Below are 19272 nucleotides of genomic sequence, written 5' to 3' on the forward strand. Positions count from 1 at the left end.
GTACATACAATTAGCACTGAAAGAACTCAGTAGGATATATATTTTATACTAATATATGATAATACTGTATTAAGTAAATATTTTGATAGTATATGGATATATTATTATATTTAATATAGTATATAATGTGCATAATTAATAATTAAAGAAGAGTCATGAATGTGAGAGGAGGTGGAGGAGGTGGAGGAGGAGTTGCAGGCAGGGGAAGGAAGGGATAAAAATGATATAAAAATAGAGTATCAATATATTAAATTCTCAAAAAATTAAATTGAAAATTTACCTCCATTGTTTAGTGATTATAAGAACTTGGCACAATTCATAATCTTTAACGCCTTAACTTTTGCGAATGCAAAATAGACTTGGTTGCATGTGTTGTTGGAATGGGTAGAGAGTAGCTCTGATTAACTTAGGGAAGAAATAACTTATTGAAAGGCTAATTGTTAGCTTATGGACTGCTAGGAAACCCAAGAAAGCCCTGCCCCCCCAGCAATGAAGGGCAGCTGGTGTCTAGTACAATGGCCAAGATCTCCTAAAAGGGGTAGCTGGGCCAGGGTAACACAGCTTGGCTGCTGAGCATGGAGCACAGACTCTGCCATCCCTGGACACTGGATACTGCAGAAGGCGCTGCCATGACTGTGTACTGCTGTTGGCAGGAATGCCACTCGATATCATTGGGTACTTGATATCATTGCCTCTAGAATGAATCCCAACTGTCCCTTCTTACATGATCCAGATTCCAAGTCCCTGGAAGGTGTCTGTCCATCTGAGCTCAGGTAACTTATCCATACCCAGCCATGAGGGGTGAGAGGAGCAGTTAGTTGCTTTTCTTGGCGTTTGTGGAGAGCAGATAGCATATGTAAATATAAATACAGATTCAAGTACAGGATCTCAGAAAGAGCTCACTGTCAAAGACAATGACTTCTATGCAATGATTTGTTTTTCTCATGATTACTACCTGGTCATAGAATGGCATCTAGGCCTGTCATTATTTTTAATATACTTAAAAAGTTCCTTGGGGTATCAGTGAGCATCTGAACAGCCCTTGACTGGAGATGACATCGAGGAAGATGAAGCCTGCAAGAATAAGGACATCACAGGCCTACAGTATTTAGATCATGAAGGCAGCATCCCCAGCAGGCAGAACATAGGGTTTCTTCTTTCAGTACTGTCAAATCAGAAATGAGAACCTCAGGCTCTTCCAACTCTACTTCCCTTGGGTTTTCAGACTCATGTCTTCAAGACTAACCAAGCTAAGCTTGCTAAGCCATTAAAACACCCAGTATAATATGATATGTATCTACACAGACTATTTTGAATCAGGAAGACGTTCTGGATTCAGGAATATGAGCAACAGTTCTTGGAGAATATTGTGCAAACAACCTTTCTAACACAATGGTACTGAAGATGAACTTAAAGAGGAAAGGACTGGTGTCACAGGAGCAATGTGGTCAGTCTCTGGGAGCAAGTACTGAGGCTAGTGATGGAACAATTTAAAAAGTGACAGTGACAACAAATGAGAATTTGAGCATATCTGCCTCTCCTGCTTCCTATGCCATCCATATTGCAAGGGAATCTAAAGCTTCCTAAAGAGTCCTACTGGAGTAACCACCTGCCACTTGCCTTCTGGAGCCATATTCTTCAGCCATAGTCACTTGCTCTGTGACCCAAGAAACTGACTTCTATGAACCCTACCATTGGGTTTTCTTGGCCTCTGGTTTCCCACTGGGTTTAGACAATGGAAAGAATTTTCTAGAAATCAGAGCCATCCCTGGAGCTGCATCTCTCAACCAAAAGTCATTCCTCTCATTGGGAAACAGTGCATGCAGGTTGCACTGTTTTTTCTAGAGTTGGTTAATAGCAACTAATTGTGGCTTCCCAGTTCTCCACAAGGTTTTTGTACCTTCTTTATAACTTGTACTTCTATGTACTGCCCTGTGTTCTACTTGAGTGGGCCATTTCTTTCCTGCTAGAATCCTCTATTAGTTACTTTTCTGTTGTTGCTGTGATGAAATGCCATGACACCTTACAGAAGAAAAGGGGTCATTTTGGCTTATGAACCCAGAAGGAGAAACTCCATCACAGTAGGGAATGCTTGGTGGCAGGCAGGAATGGCCGCAGGGCCAGGATGTTGGCTGGCCACATTTCCACTCAAACACCTGAAGCAGGGGTGGGGGAGGGTAGAGAGAAGGTGAAGAAAGAGGAGAGAGAATGGGAGGGAGGAAAAGTGAGAGGAAAGGAGAGGAAGAGGAGAGAGGGAGAAAGGGGAAGGAGAGAACCAGTAAGTGGGGTGAGATCATCAATACTCAAAGCCACCCCCCAGGGATGTACTTCCTCCTGCAGAGCTCCACCTCTTGAAGGTTCTATTACCTCCCCAAGTAGTTCTACTGCCTCCCACAACTGAGAAGCAAGATATAAAGATACCTGTAAGCCACAAGCCATGTGGCAAGGTATAGATTTATAGAAATGTGTTAGTTTAAGATATAAGAACTAGATAGCAAGAAGCCTGCCATGGCCATACAGTTTATAAGTAATATAAGTCTCTGTGTGTTTACTTGGGTCTGAGCAGCTACAGGAGCCAGGTGGACACAGGAAAACTCCAGCTACACAGGTCACTTATTATTTTGATTATTATGAATAATACTGTAATGGACATAGGCAAATATCTCTTGGACATGACAATTATTTCATTGTCTTTGGTTATATCTGAGAAGGTAGGTTGCTTGGCCATATGCTAATTCTATTTGCTGGTTGTCAGGTAATTCCCATTGTATTTTCCAGTATGGCTCTGGTTTCAATTCCTACCAACAAAGTGTAAGGGTTCTTTGTTCTCCATATCCTTGCCAACACTCATTATAAATATTTGCTATCATTTGGGATGGGAACAGAGTAGACAGGGCGAGTGTGAGGTTAATTTTTCACTGTGTGTCTATATCATTTACTATGTTTTTTTTTCCACATAGGATGTGTATAAAACACATTTTAGATTGTTTCACAAAGTAGGAATCAGAGCATTGGAGCTTTGTCCTCATTACCATGGTTTTGCAGATGTGTCAGTTCATTTTCTTTGTCATCTGGACATGACTTGTATTCACCTAGGAGACACACCTCTGGGCATGTCTACAAAGGTGTGTCCAGAAAGGGTAATCAAGGAGGAAGAGCCACTCTGAATGTGGGTGGTATCATTTCATGGGCTGTGGCCCTGGACTAAATTCAGAGGGAGAAAGAAAGAAGCAAGTTGAAGGGCAACCTGAGAGTGGATGCCATGTGACCAGGTGCCTCAGGCTTGGGTGGGGTGGATTAGAATTCATCCTCCTGCAGAAAAGGGGGAAGCTGAAAGAAGCCTTTTCTCCCTCAGATTTCTGGTGTTGCCATCAGCTATTTGGTCATGACAATGAGAAAAGTCATGAACACAGCCTGCTTTCATGAAGTGTGGACCTCAGGACCATCTTAAGATTATGTCTTACCAGAAGAACATCCAGCACATTCATGCTTTTGGAGTAGGTGGTAGGCGTGCTTTCACGCAGTCTCCCACAGGGTGCAGAAGATGTCTGCCTTCTAGTCAGTTAGGGCTGCTTGGGACCAGGGCAATATTAGCAGATCTTCAAATAGGATACAGAATAATAAGAAGCATGGATCATAAAAGATGAGAGTATAGAGACAACCAGATACCAACAAGCCCCACTTCTTCATCACAGCGGGAAGACTTGCAGGCGTTTTAATGTGACAAGAAGTCACTGCAGGCTTGGAACAGGAGGGTCTATCTCATGATAGATATACAAGGGAGAAGGTACAAAACTCTAAGGACATAAGAAACAGGTTAGGGTCTCCCTACTCCTCCAAGGGACAAGAAGGGAAGAATTCAAGGAGCGTGGAGCAGGTGAAACCTGGAGCAGCTGGGCTGGGTTGGCTGTGGGCTGTGGGTCAGGCGAGAGATGGAGAGGAGTCAAAATTAGTTTGATCCGGATTCCTCATTTGAGTGCAGGAGAGGTGGTGGACCAAAATCACATTAGGAGCGCTACAGCTCAGGGAAAACTGTAGTGGCCGTGAATGGCATCTGGTATTGTCCTTCTGCCACTGTCTTAAAAGGGATTCTGAAGGGATTTTCTTTCCCTTGTTCCTCCAGCCCTCCACTTGCGTTACCAGCCTAAGTGGATGCTCTCCAGCTGGCCATGTCCATCATCACAGTCAGGTCTGAGGATTCCTGATTATACTTAGAGCCTGTGGTGCTGCAGACACAAACAGTCGTCAGCGGACAACCCTGTTGTAACAAACCATGCTTTAAAATGTAAACCACGGTGAATTTTCCTCAATTGTCCAGAAGCAACTTTCGCTCTGAGCCTGGATTAACCATGAGAGAGCTTGTCAACATTCCACTGTTACAGATTCTCACCCTGGTTGCCTTCAGCGGGACTGAGAAACTACCAAAAGGTTGGTCTGCACTATCTTGCCTTAAAATGCGTGTGAGCTTCATGGTGACTGATTCATACTATGATGTGTTTGGGTGAGTTAGGGGCAGAATGTATGGAGGAAGAGAAGCGTTCTCCACTGATGGTTGTCTTCTAAGCTCTTCGATAAAAAACAACACAATGTGTGCAGAGCCCTCTCATTTAGGGAGATGTTGCCAGGTAGACTTTGAGTTATGGAGGTCTGTTCTGTTTCTGTGTGTCAAATGTTGGGGTGGTCTACGTGGGTGACAGAAACCATTACATGCTGGTTTGCCAAGAGTATAATCCACCCCACTTCCAGATATCCAGAGTGTTTTGCTCCTAAGTAAAAGCCATTTTTATTTTCAAGTTTAGCTTTTTACCAAACTCTTAATGAACATTTTTAGTAGCTAGAAATCAGACATAGAGAAAGATGCACAGAAGGCTCCTGTAGACTAATAGCCTGGAGACATGGCCGTAATTTTGTTACGGGCCTTGTGATTTGGGCTTGACAAGAAATGGCTCTGGTTTTTTTCAGTGCTTTGGAATGTACCGGAAATAACACCACCTAAGGGGAAAGCAACTTAAGAAAGTGACAAACACCTGTCACGGCAGCAGGAACATCCACAGTGCCGTGGTTTCTGGCCAGAGTATTATGACAGTTTGAATCAGGAAGAGTGGAAAATACGTGATTTGCAAAGCTTCTGGGTCTTCCCTGAAATCTTTTCAAAGCAAGACACGAAGAGGCAGACTGAATGCTATTAATAGTGTTGTTAAGTGTCTTACAACAGGGTTATGAAGGGTGCTGCGTTTTAGTCAGATGAATTATTTCCCATTTCAACAGAGGTGCCAAAGCACTGAAAAAGTTTACCTTGAAGAAATAGTGAAGGTGGTGTTTGTGGGTGTGTGGGAAACACAGCTTTAGGTTCTGTAGCTCCTACAGTTTGGGACGCAAAAGGTCAAGGAACCCGTGTAGGTAACAGTGTTCTTTCCAAATAATCTGATTACATGAATTTGTTTTTTTTTACTTATTTACTTCTTGCTTCTCTTTTTCTGTTTTACTCGGGCAAAGTGGTTGGTATCTTCTAATGTACTAAATCATTTACATCACAACGCTACTTTAAGGCACTTTTAGATAAGAAAAGAATCTAGACCTTTAAAAATTGCTAGTAATAGACAGAATTACTTACCACTGGCTTCGGGGCATTCTAATACTTCCTGATCAGACCACGGATGTCCGGGAGAACAACACCTGGCTGTTTGGACCTATGGCTCCTAATAGGTCTTATTCATTTTAATCTGTACCCACAAGCGAGGAGGATGCAGTTAAACCCCAGCTTGTGAAGAGGGCAGCTGCTTTGAAGTTCTGAATCAAACTGGGTTGCACAAAAAAATAACAACACCCCACCAAAGACCTCTCTATTTGTATGCTAACCTAGAATCTGGAGAGAACTGACTTCCTTTTAGTCCCTAGCCATCCTACGCCTTCACTCAAATGCATTATTATTATCTCTGTTTTGTTAACTTCAGAATCAGGGCACAGGGGTAGCAATACCAAGTATCTCAGCTTTTAAAGAAAACCACCAGGATATCCATCCAATTCGGCTTTTTTTTATAATATGTTTGCTGCAAATTTTAAAGTTAAAACAATAGTTTTCTTAGCCTACTCTGTTTATTGTAAAAACTGAAATTAATATTGGTTTCACTCACGTTGGCCTTGTCCCCAAACACCACTCCTAGGTGATTAGACATCTGTTCAATGTACAAGATGACTTCTGAAAGCAAATAACATCAGGAAACATGAAATCCTTAAGATTTTAATGTTGTAGTATGTGGCATATTTTGTTAGGAAAGGGCTATTTGAATATATTGTTCTCTTATTTATCAGTGAAGATGATGAAGATGTCCTGGCTGAACTTGCTCAGGGCAGTTCTCAGTAGCTGGCAGAGGATAGTAGGGCACAGAGTCTGTTAGCGGGGGGGGGGGGGGGGGGGGGGGGGGTGGGAATGTACTTTTTTAGACTGAAATCAAGGGACACAGTGATGTATCACTGAATACAGACCTATTCAGTAGAAAGGGCAGGTTCAGAGCAGATATTCTTAAAACAGGGCTGTTTAAGGCTAGGGAGAATATTCAGAGGAATCTTGTCTCCCTCCATACACTGTTTTTGTTGTAAGATTATCCGGCCTTGTAGATTAATGGTTTATTATTTTAGCTTTCAATTATTTGAAATGCCTAGCATTCTGACACCAAAAGAACATCTTTGTCTTTCTAGATCACTTCAACTAGTGAGATTTGTTTTTAACGAGTTTAATTTCCTCACCTCAAGCAGGAGACTTTCAGAAATCATTATGTGTGAAGGCAGCCAACATTTTGTTGAATTTCCTCAGCCATAAGTTTTCAGAGCACTTGCTGATTTATCAGGGTGTACTAAGCATATGGTGGGGCGTAAAAAATTCCATAAGAGCAGAAGATTCACATTAGCAGAATTGGAGTTATTTAATATGCACAAGGATTTCCTCACAAAATTCCACCTTCAAAATGATTTATTACTACCAAACCTATGGTATTTAATGTCTAATTTCTCTTTAGATAAAGTGGAGAAGCCCTGTCTTCTAAATCACATGTATGCAGGGATAGGGTTCACAGATTCCACTTATGACTCAGTCAGAGCTGACACAGCTGTTGTGAACACCATCCAGGACAGCAAGTCCTGGGTGAGTGTTTCATACTGACATTCATTGTATGTGTAGGAAAAACAGCTGCTTTACATCATTGCTCGTACAGGGGGTGGAAAGAGTGGGAATTTCATAATGTCTCTAAAGGTGAAGTAGGACTTGAGGCCACTGAGGAGCAGTGAAGGGGACATCCTCGGACTGGTCCTTTCAGAAAGACGACAGAAGTACACGGGCCCAGTAGAGCATCAAGGAAGGGTTGCAGATAGCAGTTTCAGAGTGAGTCCAACCCAGGAAATTGTTTCCCTGTGTCCAGCAAGTGCTACATGAACACAGAGGTAGTGAGGGCAGGCGGTCAGATTAATGCAGGATCGGTGTTTTTCAGGGACCATGAAGCTGAAGAGCTTGAGGGCACAGAATCTGGGGTGATGTGAAAAATACCAGATGCTAGAGGTCAGACAACAAAGAATGGGAAGCCGGTATTACAAGTAATTTCCCCCTTCTGGTCCCCAGCATCTTTAAGGAAAGCAAGTAGTCTCTGCCTCAGTTTCCTTGTGGATGAAACAATGCCATCATCCACAGTCACACTAAGAGTTCCCCATGATTGCTGTGAGGGTAATAGGTAGCATGCTTTACTTGGATCCTTACAGGATGGTGGCTTAACCCAAAGAAACAGCTCCGAGGGATGCAACCTGTGACATTCTGGAAGGCCACACAGAACTCCCGTGAAAGTCTATCCTGATGGAATAATCAAGAATGTATTCGGTTTTGAGGAATTAATGACCCAGTTTTGAAAATGGCTGAATGTCACTGTAGGTTAATGGTACAAGTTACAAAGACATCATAACAAAAATTTTCATTTCACTGCAATTAAATGAGCCAACTATTAGGATACGTCAGATAACAATCAATACCTATTATTCTCTCTAGGGGATCTGAAAAATTTCCAATACCAAAGTGTTTGCTTAGACTGAAAAAATAAAGAAACAATGTTATATTGATAATAATTAGAAAAACATAAATTTTTAAGGTCTCAGCACCAAGTTTTTTCTTTTCTTTTCTTTCTTTCTTTTGTTTTGTTTTACTTTGTTTGTTTTTTTTGAGTCAGGGTTTCACTGTGTAGCCCTGGCTGTACAGGAACTCACTCTGTAGACCAGGCTAGTTCAGAGATCTGCCTGTCTCTGCCACCTGAGTGCTGGGATTAAAGGTTTGACCTCCCAGCAACCAATTTTCTTTCTTTCTTTCTTTCTTTCTTTCTTTCTTTCTTTCTTTCTTTCTTTCTTTCTTTCTTTCTTTCTTTCTTTTTTTAATGCACCTGGCTTCTTTGCATCTGGACAATTTCATTAGGTTCAGCCAGAAGTCGGTGTGTCAGCATCATGTTCTAAGCCCACAAAAGACAAAGGGAGGTAGTATCATGACCTCCTCCTAAACAGCTAGAATTCAAGTCAAGTATTCTGTGGATCCTGAAAGGGCTGCATTTGTCCTCTTGTGTTTGTTGTTCGTGTGGTTCTTGGATCAGGAGAAAAGACAGAGGTCCGGTTTACACAGGCTCTGGCTGGGATGAAAGCTGGGTGAGGAGGAGAGCAAACAGGAAGAGACCTGCTGAGCTGATCACACCCTTCGGTACAGCTACATGGTGGTGTCAGTGAACACTTCAAAGGGAATTCAAGGGGAATTTGGATAGCTTTGGAAGATGGGCAACATGGATCTGGAAAACTTATATTCTGCTCCTAGAAATTAATACTGATTTAAACCTCCCATTTTCTGTGCATAACCATGACTATAAGACACATCCACCCTAGAGTTCAGAGATAGGCTCTCTCTTTGTCTCTCTGTCTCTCTGTCTCTCTGTCTCTCTCTCTCTCAGTGTGTGTGTGTGTGTGTGTGTGTGTGTGTGTGTGTGTATGTATACACACACATTTTCATGTGTAAGTGCAGATATATGCAAACCGAGGCATGTTATGTGGAGATCTCTTGTTTGCCACTGTGTAAGGCAGGTTAGCTAGCCCGCCAGTTTCCAGGGATTCCAATCTCCATCTCCCACTCTCCATGCATGCTCTGGGATTACAGATATGCCTGCTACAGCCTCAGCTGTATGTTTACTCTGGTGATCTGAACTCAGGTCCTCATGGTTCCCTATCAAGGACTTTACCCACTGAGTCATCTCTCCAGCTCAGACACAGGGCCTTTAAGCCAACCTTAACCCTGAAATTCATCTCTACCACTTCCTACTTTGGGAATGGTTACAAAAAATGATTTAACTATCCTTAGTCCTTGTCTAGTTTGCAAATGCCTAATTGTACTTAACTCTTTTTTTTTTAAAATAAATAAGATAATAAAGATGACATATGAGATGGAGAACATAGAAGGTTCTTGAACAATTTTAGGTATTGATATTACTGAAACCAGTGTCAGACCAAGACTATCACATCACTGAGTGTTGTGGGAAGAAGTTAACACGATACTGCTTTAAGTGACACCTTGTGTGTTTCTCTGTGCCTAAGATTTTCAAGATTTCGCTGATTGTATCTTGGTTCTTTGATCTTAACTGTTCTCAGCAGAGTGTGTATCACCACCACCTCCACATTTCTGCATCAAAGTGAGCTGGAGGGCACTTTATCAGGCAGTGTTGCAGCTGAACACATCAGTGAAAGAAACTGACGGATCAAGTTTATTTTTAAAATAAAAAAAACCCCACATGGTTGTTAAGATTTATTTTGAAAAGACGAAATAGACAAACAAAACAGAAAAGCTACTTCTGCTTCCAAGACTGTTGACACGCCATATTTTTTTTTTCTGTTTTGGTCCTCTGCCTGACATGTTTAACTTTCATGAAAGCCTGAGCACTTTTTATTATTGCTACCCTTTAAAGCACTATTTTGCAATGATCTCATCCTGTCTTGTTTATCAGACAGTGTTCTGAAATATATTTAACATCCAATTTTCTGGGAAAAAAACAATTCTACTGATGTGTCCTGCTTCTTCAGTAAAAAGATGCTAAACCACAAATCCTGGAGACAGTTAAGAATCAGCAGGCACAGTACCATTGTGGGCCATTTCCACCACTGAAGTAACACCAGAGCATGGAGATACTGTAGTTAAAAGGCAACTGATGGATGTGTGTGGAGGGGGGTGTCCAGGTGTCTTTCTCAGCTGCTCTTCACCTTATTTTTGAGGCATGTCAAATCTTCAGCTCACTAATTCAGCTGGACTGGCTGGCCAGTAAGCCTCAGGCACCCTCTTGTTTCTGCCTCTCTAAGGCTGGGATTACAGACATGTGCTCCTGTACCCAGCTGTTTCTCATAGATCCTAAGGGACTAAACTCAAGCCATCTCTGCAGCTAAGATGTGATTGATTTTTAAACATTATTTGTATTAAGCATTAATATAACTTAATTACAAATTTATGCACTTTAGTTTATCAATAATAGCTATTTAAGTTACTAGCAAAATTTCTGGAAAAATAAAAAAGAGCAATTCATTCTTGCCAGTGTAAACCAACTCCAGCAGACCATAGCAAGAAGAACAAGCCTGCTCCCTTAGCCCGCTTTACTCCATTAGGGCAGCCGAGTGGAATTCATCTGTTTCATGGCCCAAGTCATCTAACATACCTTTCTGTGTGTGTGATCGCTCATTTGTGATAGATTCTAGGATATCAATAATGACTTAACATTATTTTTGTGGGGCTGGAGAGATGGCTCAGCAGTTAAAGAGCACTTCTGCTCTTCCAGAGGACCTGGGTTCTGTCTCCAAGACCGACATTAGGAGGCTCCCAACCACCTGTAATCCAGCTACATAGGATACAATACTTTCCTTCCCACCCATTCCTAGACAATAATTAATGGATTTTTTGCTCTATAGGCTTGTGAATTGCACATGCTTTATGAATAAAACCTTATAACATGATCCTCTGTGATTATTTTCATATGCTTTGTTTTTGTTTCCATGTTTCCTCTGTGTCATAGAATATAACACTTCTCTTATTTTCATTCCAAATCATATCTCATTGTGTATACATATATATGTTAATTTTGTTTAGCTATCTCATAGTGGGCACTTAGGTTCCTCCCATCTTTGGGATATTATGAGTAGTGATGCTGTAAATAGAGGTGTGAAAATATTTGAGTATCTAAGTCTTCATTTTCATTTCTCTCGAAGTGGAATTGTTGATCATAATTCTCTTGATTTCTTTCTGTGGAACCTCCATACTCTTTTCCTCAATGACCACCATTTTAATTCCTACCCACAATGCACGTGGTTCTAATCTATCATCATCCTCATCAACATTTGTTATTTTTCTTTATCTTTACAGCCACCCCAGAGAGTATAATTTTAATTTACATTTTCATTTCTTTTTAAAACTCGCTTGTGTATTTTTGTGTGGCTTGGTGCACATTTTCACATCTGAACACACATATGTGTGGAAGTCAGAGGCTGATGTGAGATATCCCTCTTGGTTGCTCTCCATTATATTTACTGACAACAGGGTCTCTTGCTGTCAGCTAGTCTAGCGAGCTAAGAATCTCCTGTCTCCTCTGGAACACTGACTTTACAGACAGGTCATCCCATGCCTAGTGGGCTTTTGAACAGTAATATTCATCAGGTATGCCATAGCTTCTGGCTGCTAAAGGATGAGTAATAAATGACATTCTGGAAAGTTCTCCCTTGTTTCTGCTCTGTTTAGCTCCCGTCATCACCACACCTCTCGAAACCGTAGATGCCTTGGTGGAAGAAGTAGCAACTTTCATGTGTGCCGTGGAGTCCTACCCTCAGCCCGAGATTTCTTGGACCAGAAATAAAATCCTCATTAAGTAAGTACTCTGCCTCATCTTGCGAAGGATGCCTGCCCTGCTTTGGAGTTTCTCACCCACAGAAATACCCATACTGTTGGTGGCACTAAAAAATACTAAATATCTACTTTTACTTGGCACGATTCTTTTTCTTCTTTTTCTGAACAGCCTTTGGAAGACTTATTAAGTTTTATTTTATGTGTATGAATATTTTGTCTGAATGTGTGTATGTACATTTCATACATTCCGGTACCCAGAAGAGGGTTCTGAGTTCCCTAGAATTGGAGTTACAGAGGGTTGTGGATTCTGGGAACCAAACCCAAACCCAGGTCGTCTGTAAGAGCCAGGGATCTTAAATGCTGAACCAGCTCTTCAGACCCAGTGGTACTTCTCTTAAATTTTACTACAAACTTCCAAAGACCACCAGGTCATAGCTTTAACATTGTGTCTGGAAATTTCCCTGGCTAAGTGTGAGTCCATTCTCCATAAGATGTGAATTAGAAATAAGTGTGAGGCACCATTTGCCTGAACTCTCTGCCTCATCATTGAGGCTCGCCTTTTCTTCTTCTTCTTTTTTGTTTGTTGGAGTGGGGTGGGTCATATAACATCCCTTGTTCTATCTCAGCCTCCACAAGTAGAGGCCTTACCATTCATATGTTTATCCACAGTCCCTTCAAGTCAACTGTCAGCTAATGATAATTTAGGCTTTCTCTAAAATGATTTAGCATTTCCCTACTATGTCTCTTAGCTCTTTCTAAGACTCCAGTAGCTATCATGAACATACATGTTTCAGCTGACAGTCTTCTCTTATTATACTGCTCAAAACTCTGCCAGTTCAGCTCAACTGCCCAATTGCAAAGCCACACCTCCATTTTCAGATATTTGTCCCAGCAGCACCATGATTCCAGGTACCAACACTTATATTTATTTTCTACTGTGACTGTTACGAGTGGTCACAAATGTAGCAACTTAAAACAACATACCCGTATTGGTTTACAGTTCCAGAGTGTGAGGCAATCTCCCTGAGCTAAAGTCAAAGCTTCAGCTCTTCCTGGATGCTCCATGACACAATCCGATCTCACTTTTAAGAGTCCAGAGGCCACCTGAGTCCTCTGCTCCTTTCCTCTGTTAGTAAAACTAGCAGTCACACCACTGATTTCTCATGTCACACATGACTCTGGCTCTCCTGCCTCTCTTTTCCACCTTAAAGGGGTCTTTTTTGCCACTGCATTTGACCCACATGGATAATATAGAATGTTCAGTTTTAAGATTCTTAATAAGCTCAAATACCTCTTTCAATGAATCACAGGCTCTGCCAATGAAGATATGGATGGGTCTTTGGAGACAGTCATTCAGTGTACTGTACACATTTGATATTGAAAGTCCCTACTATAAAACAAACAATTTAAAAAATCCAACAACAGAAGCCACTTGGATTTAGGTGGATGATCCCCTCCAACATTTTTCTATTGCCCAAGTCCCTTCTCACTGGAAAATTGTGTATAATTAAATAGACTATGTATGCATGTACACACAAGTACACACAGTATGTTTTGATAGCTTGAAGCGCTTCTATTTCCTTTGCATCTCAAGCCAGAGGCAGAGAAGTGCCTGTCAATTGTTAGACATCTATAAGTTATCTGTTTATAAAAAGGGGAAGTAATAAGGTTTTGGAGAGGAAGAAGGGGAGGGATAAAAAATAATAAGGGTAATCAAAGTTTACTATATACATGTGTGGAAATGTCATAATGAAACCTTTTGTTGTATGATTAACATTTGTCTAAGCACAAAAAATGACTACAACTTACAAACATGAAGGTAATCAGTTCTGTTTGAAGTATTTATTCAGTCATTAACGTCTTCAATAAATGAAAGTCAGATTCTGTTAAATTTTATTTAGTTATAAACTCATTGCTCATATTCAATTTATTAAAACATGCTACAACATTCATGATTATTATATTTCATTAGAATGAAAAGGTATAGAGAGATGGCTCAGCAGTTAAGAGCACTGGCTGCTCTTCCAGAAGACCCAGGTTTGATTCCCAGCACCCATATGCAGTTCCTCACAACTGTCTGTAATCTAGTCCCAGAGGCTCTGATGCCCTCTTCTGGCCTCCATAGGCACCAGGCATGCATGTAATACATAGAAATAATGAGGGAGAAACACTCATATACATGAAATATAACATGTAATAAAAGTAAAAATTACAAAAAGAAAGAAAAGCAGTTATTAAATGAATAAATGGATATTCAATTAATTGTTATTGATATATATAAATACTTAGTTCTTTCTGTTCATTGCAATTACATGCATGCTTCCTTTCCAATTTTTCCCTTATGGGAAAAGACTCATACGTCTTAATTATGGTATACTTTCCTGGGATGAAAGGACCTGAATTCAACCCCCAGAATATGCACACTCAAAAGGAAGGTTCAATGTGGTAGTGGGTGCTTGTAATCCCACCTCTGGGGGTGGGGCAGAGACTGGCTGATCCTGGGGACTTGCTGGTCAGACAACCTTGCATACTTTGTAAGCTCAGAACAGCATGCAAGCACACACAAGCACACACAAGCATACACTTTCTTGTGTAAATGTTATACTTGTTCTTAGCAACAGCCATCACCTCACAGAATTGTTTTGTATAACTTAGTAGTGCTTTGATTATGGAACCCAGAAAGATCAGAACATAAAGTAGCTTTATTTTACTCTGCTAAGCAAGACTATACAGTTCTGCAAAACACACATTTCCTCTAACCCTTTTTCTGCTTCCTCACTGACTGGTCGTCCATTTGATCCATTAGTCAAAGACAAGTGTGTGTATGTGTGTGTGTATGTTTATGTGTGTGTCTGTGTGTACATGTATGTATTTATGTGTGTGTCTCTCTGTGTGTATATGTATCTGTGTGTGTGTGTGTGTGTATGTGTGTGTGTAAAAATCACAGATGGTACACTGATCCTCCACTTTGCTCTGTGACCTGCAGGCTGTTTGACACCCGCTATAGCATCCGGGAGAATGGTCAGCTCCTCACCATCCTGAGCGTGGAAGACAGTGATGATGGTATCTATTGCTGCATAGCCAACAATGGAGTGGGGGGAGCCGTGGAGAGTTGCGGAGCTCTACAAGTGAAGATGAGTGAGTAGGAAAGAGCAGCATCTATAACCTTAAAGTTGTCTCCACACGACTTGTAGCCGTCCTTAAACAGAGCGCGCTGTATACCTGAAGTTCAGCAGTGACACAATGCTCAAGAACAAGGCCAGCCCTTGTTCCTGCCCCAGCCACCACCTTCAGGCAGTCCTTTTGCTCACTCTCCTCTCCCGCTTTTGTTTTCGACCTTCACACAGCTCTTGATTATATTTGGGAACTTCCTTCTGAAATCATTGTGCATTTAAAAAAAATTCATTTTTAAAACTTTTATTTATTTATGTGCATATGTGTGCTGTGTGTGTTCAGCTATCCACAGAGACCAAAAGAGAGAGTCAGATCCCTCAGAGCTGGAGGTACAGGTGGTTGTGAGCCACCCGATGTGGGTGCTGGGAACCCAACACTGGTCCTCTGGAAAAGTAGAAAGTGCTCTTAAGTGCCATGCCACCTGTCCAGCTCTTACTGTGACTTAAAGAGCGTAGTCCCATTACAGCCAACACCCTTTTTAAATCTCTCAGCCTTTTGTAGGTGTTTTTACTTCTTCATTTACTTATTTTCTTCTTGGTGGCTTCCCACTTCAATGGAGGATGTTCCAGTTTCTCTGTCTCGTTGTACAGGTTTAGCTGTAACTGGGAGCAAATCTCCCACTCCTTGTTGCCACTTTTGAGCTATTATTCTCATACTCCTGGGCAGACTCGTTTCTCTCATGAAGGCTTATGAGGTTCTGATCATTCTCTTCTCTAATTCCATCGAGCACTCGCTCCTAGACACTCTGTACTCATCAGACGCCCCAATTCTGTCCTCCTTATCTCTCTGTTGTCTTTGTCTGCCACCATCCTGTGCTCTTTCTCATCCTGGGGGTTTTAATAGCCCGGAGACAGAATCATCAGCTGCTTCATCTTACAAGTCATCACCCTGCAAAAATCCAGGGTTATTTATCTGAACTCTCTACCAGTCTGCCAAATCAAGGATCCATATTGGGCCTCACCACACACTGGCAGATTCAAAGTCTTCAGTGCCAAGATGTCCCTTTCTCATCGTGGACACTTTTGTCCAGCTTCCCTGGATGTGGAGAACTTTTTGGCACCAACGACTTGCCTTCATGGAGTAGGGATAAACCCGATGATTTCTTTCTTAGGTAGGAAGAGTGTCAGCACTCTGGCCTCCTGACACTTTGTACTGTAGCTAGCTACCTGCTGTTGGCAACACTCTCAATTCTGTCATAATGCAAACTTTATTTCCTCATTACTAATGAGAAAAAATTACATAAGCATACCTGTTGCCATCAGATAGAGTCTGGGTGTACTGGAAACTTTTTGGTGTTAGGTCTTCATTTTTTTTTTTCATTATATCTTACCCTTTGCTGTTGTCTATTTGGAAGAAATCAATTCTTAAGAATTAATTTGTCTCTAATGGTTCTTTTCATTGTAAACTCTATTTCTTAGATGACACAATGTTCCCATGTTTCTCTAAGGGAATTGCCAGTGTATTTTTTAAAAAGACATTTTCTTACTTACTTTTGCTTCATCCAAGATAAATTGTGATCTCATCTCGGTCCATTTCTTCTTTGTTTTTCCCCTCAAATGTGTGTTAGTCTTGCACCACTTAAGTGTAAGTTGAATAGAGTCTCAGATGACTTCAAGTGGAAGCTGGTGGGGAGGTGTCGTGATGGGGCAGGACATGTTTCATACTCACCGTGAGGAAGGAGGTGGCATGTGTCCACAGAAGGCTTTTTGAAGTGTGCCTCAACAAAGGAATCAAGAAAAGAGGCCAGCGCTGCCTCAGTGACTGAGCACTGAAGGCTGAGTTCTGAAGATGACGTCCTTTGGGGGGTCTGGAGCCCATTTCAGGAGTTCACCCTTCTGCTTTTCTCTGGGTGGTGGTGTTTTCCCTCAAACACATTTTTTTTGCTTGATTCTACACCAAACCCTCTCATCTCTCTTCCTTCCCAGCCCCCATCTTCGCCTTAGGAAGTTTTACCCGTTTCTGTGGCTATTCATTAGTGTGGCCAGTCCAGTTGTCAAGTTTTGGAAGATTCCTAATGTCCACAATCATTCCAGTCACACCCTTACCCTAGGACATCACTCTTGAAACCTCCTCAGGCTCAGTTTCGGGCTCAGGCTGGCACAGCAGGGGACCACCAGTACCTTGCTTCAATAAGCAAAATGTGATGTGTTCTACAATGTCAACTACAGTTGACAGGAGGCTCCACACCTCCACGTGACCACTCTGACCTACTCCAGGTTACTTTTTAGTCAATTTCCCAAAGATTCTCCTTACCTTCCATCTTACAGGTGACTGAGACAGCTGTTTCTTTAGAAGCCAGGAGTTAATTCCTCAATACAGCAGATAGTTCCTTAAATCTCCCACATCAAACATTATCTGTGACTCAGGTTCACTGTGGGAATCTTGTTCATGGAGGCCAATGAAAGGAATATTGGGATCTTCTCTTTGATAGTAGTAAGAATATCAACTCTTAAGCCAGGGTTTTGCCAATGGCTATATAACAATAAAACACACAGTTGAGATGTCCAGCAAATGCCTAAAATTGAAGTGTTTCCTACCATTAAGTATAAAATAGAATTATAAATTCTAGAATACAGCCAAATGGCCAAGATTCACATTTTCCTATATAGTATTTTAAGCCTGTCTTGTACTATTGCTATAATGTAGAACCATATTAACTGTAAGGGGAAATAAATGCCTTGATTAAAATCCAACCATTTAATCTTTCTACAAAGATGACTTACAATGGACACAAAAGGTTCTACAGCCCTCCCATATACTCACATGTGAGGAAAAAGAGAAGTTTTTATCCCTTGCTTATCTTTATCAAGGTGGTCTAATGCGCGCACGCGCGCACAAACACACCCTTCAGAAATCTGTTCCATAAAGGCACCTCTCTATTCTGTATCTACAGTATGAAATCATTAGGGACACAAGGCAGCTTAATTACTTTATGAGTGCTTTGAGGCATTTGAAACTCTCTGTTACATGTTAGATTTAATAACTTCTTTTCAAAGCTTCCTAGTGGAGAATAAAAATGAACCAATATCACCTGTTTCTTCAGACACATTGGCCTGAGTTCTGGCAGAAGGAGAATTTTGATTCTCCAAAATGTGTCAGAAGCTTTTTGTAGCTACTAAAATGATTTCTAGAGGAAGCATCACATTTAGTAGTCAAAGTAAGGTGAGAACTAGACCTGGAAACAGACGCAGTTTCAGCACTTGGGAGCAGAGGCAGGAGGATCCCCTCAAATTTGAGGCCAATCTCTTCAATACAGTGAGTTCAGGGTCATCCAGAGCTATATAATGAGACTTTAATTCAGAAAAAAAGTCAATGAAAAGATGGAAACTAAATGGAAAGTAGGCCATAATTCAAAATGATATAATTAACTTAGGATAATTTTCAAGTGTTTCACATCTATGGTATAAAGTATACAATGTTGAATTATTATGGGGACAGTTAATGCTGATTGAATTTTTATTAAATGTCATTTAAAATAAGGAATACTAAGAAATTTTAGATATCAAGTATGCTTTATAAATATGAGTTTTGCAAAAGAAAATAGAGATTTTAACAAAATGGATCTAGCTATCCTTTAAGATAGATTTCCATTTGGTACCTACTAATGAACTATCTTAGCCTTTGGCAAACTTTCTAATTCAAGATGATTCTTGAAATGAATATCAAGAATTAATTAGAAAGCTAGAACCCCTATTTCAATATAGACACATTGTCTTTTAATGTTCGACTTTCATTTTCCCCACAGAACCTAAAATAACCCGTCCTCCCATTAATGTAAAAATTATAGAGGGATTGAAAGCAGTCCTACCGTGCACAACAATGGGCAACCCCAAGCCATCTGTCTCCTGGATCAAGGGGGACAGTGCTCTCAGGGTAAGTGATTATTATAAAAATCTGTGTATAAGACATCCTTTTTAAAGATATATGTTTGACTTTTATTCCTGTGTGGTGTGTGTGTGTGTGTGTGTGTGTGTGTGTGTGTGTGTGTGTGTGTGCATAAATGGATATGAGTACCCATCAAGGCCAGAAGAGAGTATCAGATCCTTTGGAATTAGAATTGAAGACAGTATGAGCCATCCAATGTGGGTGCTGGGAACTCAACTCCAGTCCTCTGCAAGAACAGCATGCACTCTTAATGGCTGAACTCTCTTTCCAACCAATACAAGTTATATTTTAAATATAATTATTTCTAAACATCTACTTACATGCTA

General features: G+C 41.0%; 1 protein-coding gene across 3 annotated transcripts in view; it reads left to right on the forward strand.

Annotated features, from left to right (window-relative positions):
• Positions 1-4240: 4240 nt before the first annotated feature.
• The window catches only part of Musk (muscle associated receptor tyrosine kinase), an 88965-nt gene continuing 73933 nt past the window's right edge, over positions 4241-19272 (forward strand). For 2 of the 3 annotated variants that reach the window (XM_036179975.1, XM_036179978.1), the window contains exons 1-4: positions 4269-4428; positions 11783-11909; positions 14874-15025; positions 18807-18934. In XM_036179975.1, coding sequence (XP_036035868.1) covers positions 4350-4428; positions 11783-11909; positions 14874-15025; positions 18807-18934 — 486 coding nt within the window. In that variant the 5' untranslated portion in view covers positions 4269-4349. Of the gene's footprint in view, positions 4429-11782; positions 11910-14873; positions 15026-18806; positions 18935-19272 lie in introns of all 3 variants that reach the window. The other variant, XM_036179976.1, reaches the window with a different exon arrangement.

The sequence above is a fragment of the Onychomys torridus genome, chromosome 2 (genome assembly GCF_903995425.1).
Source record: "Onychomys torridus chromosome 2, mOncTor1.1, whole genome shotgun sequence".
Classification (NCBI taxonomy): Eukaryota; Metazoa; Chordata; class Mammalia; order Rodentia; family Cricetidae; genus Onychomys; species Onychomys torridus.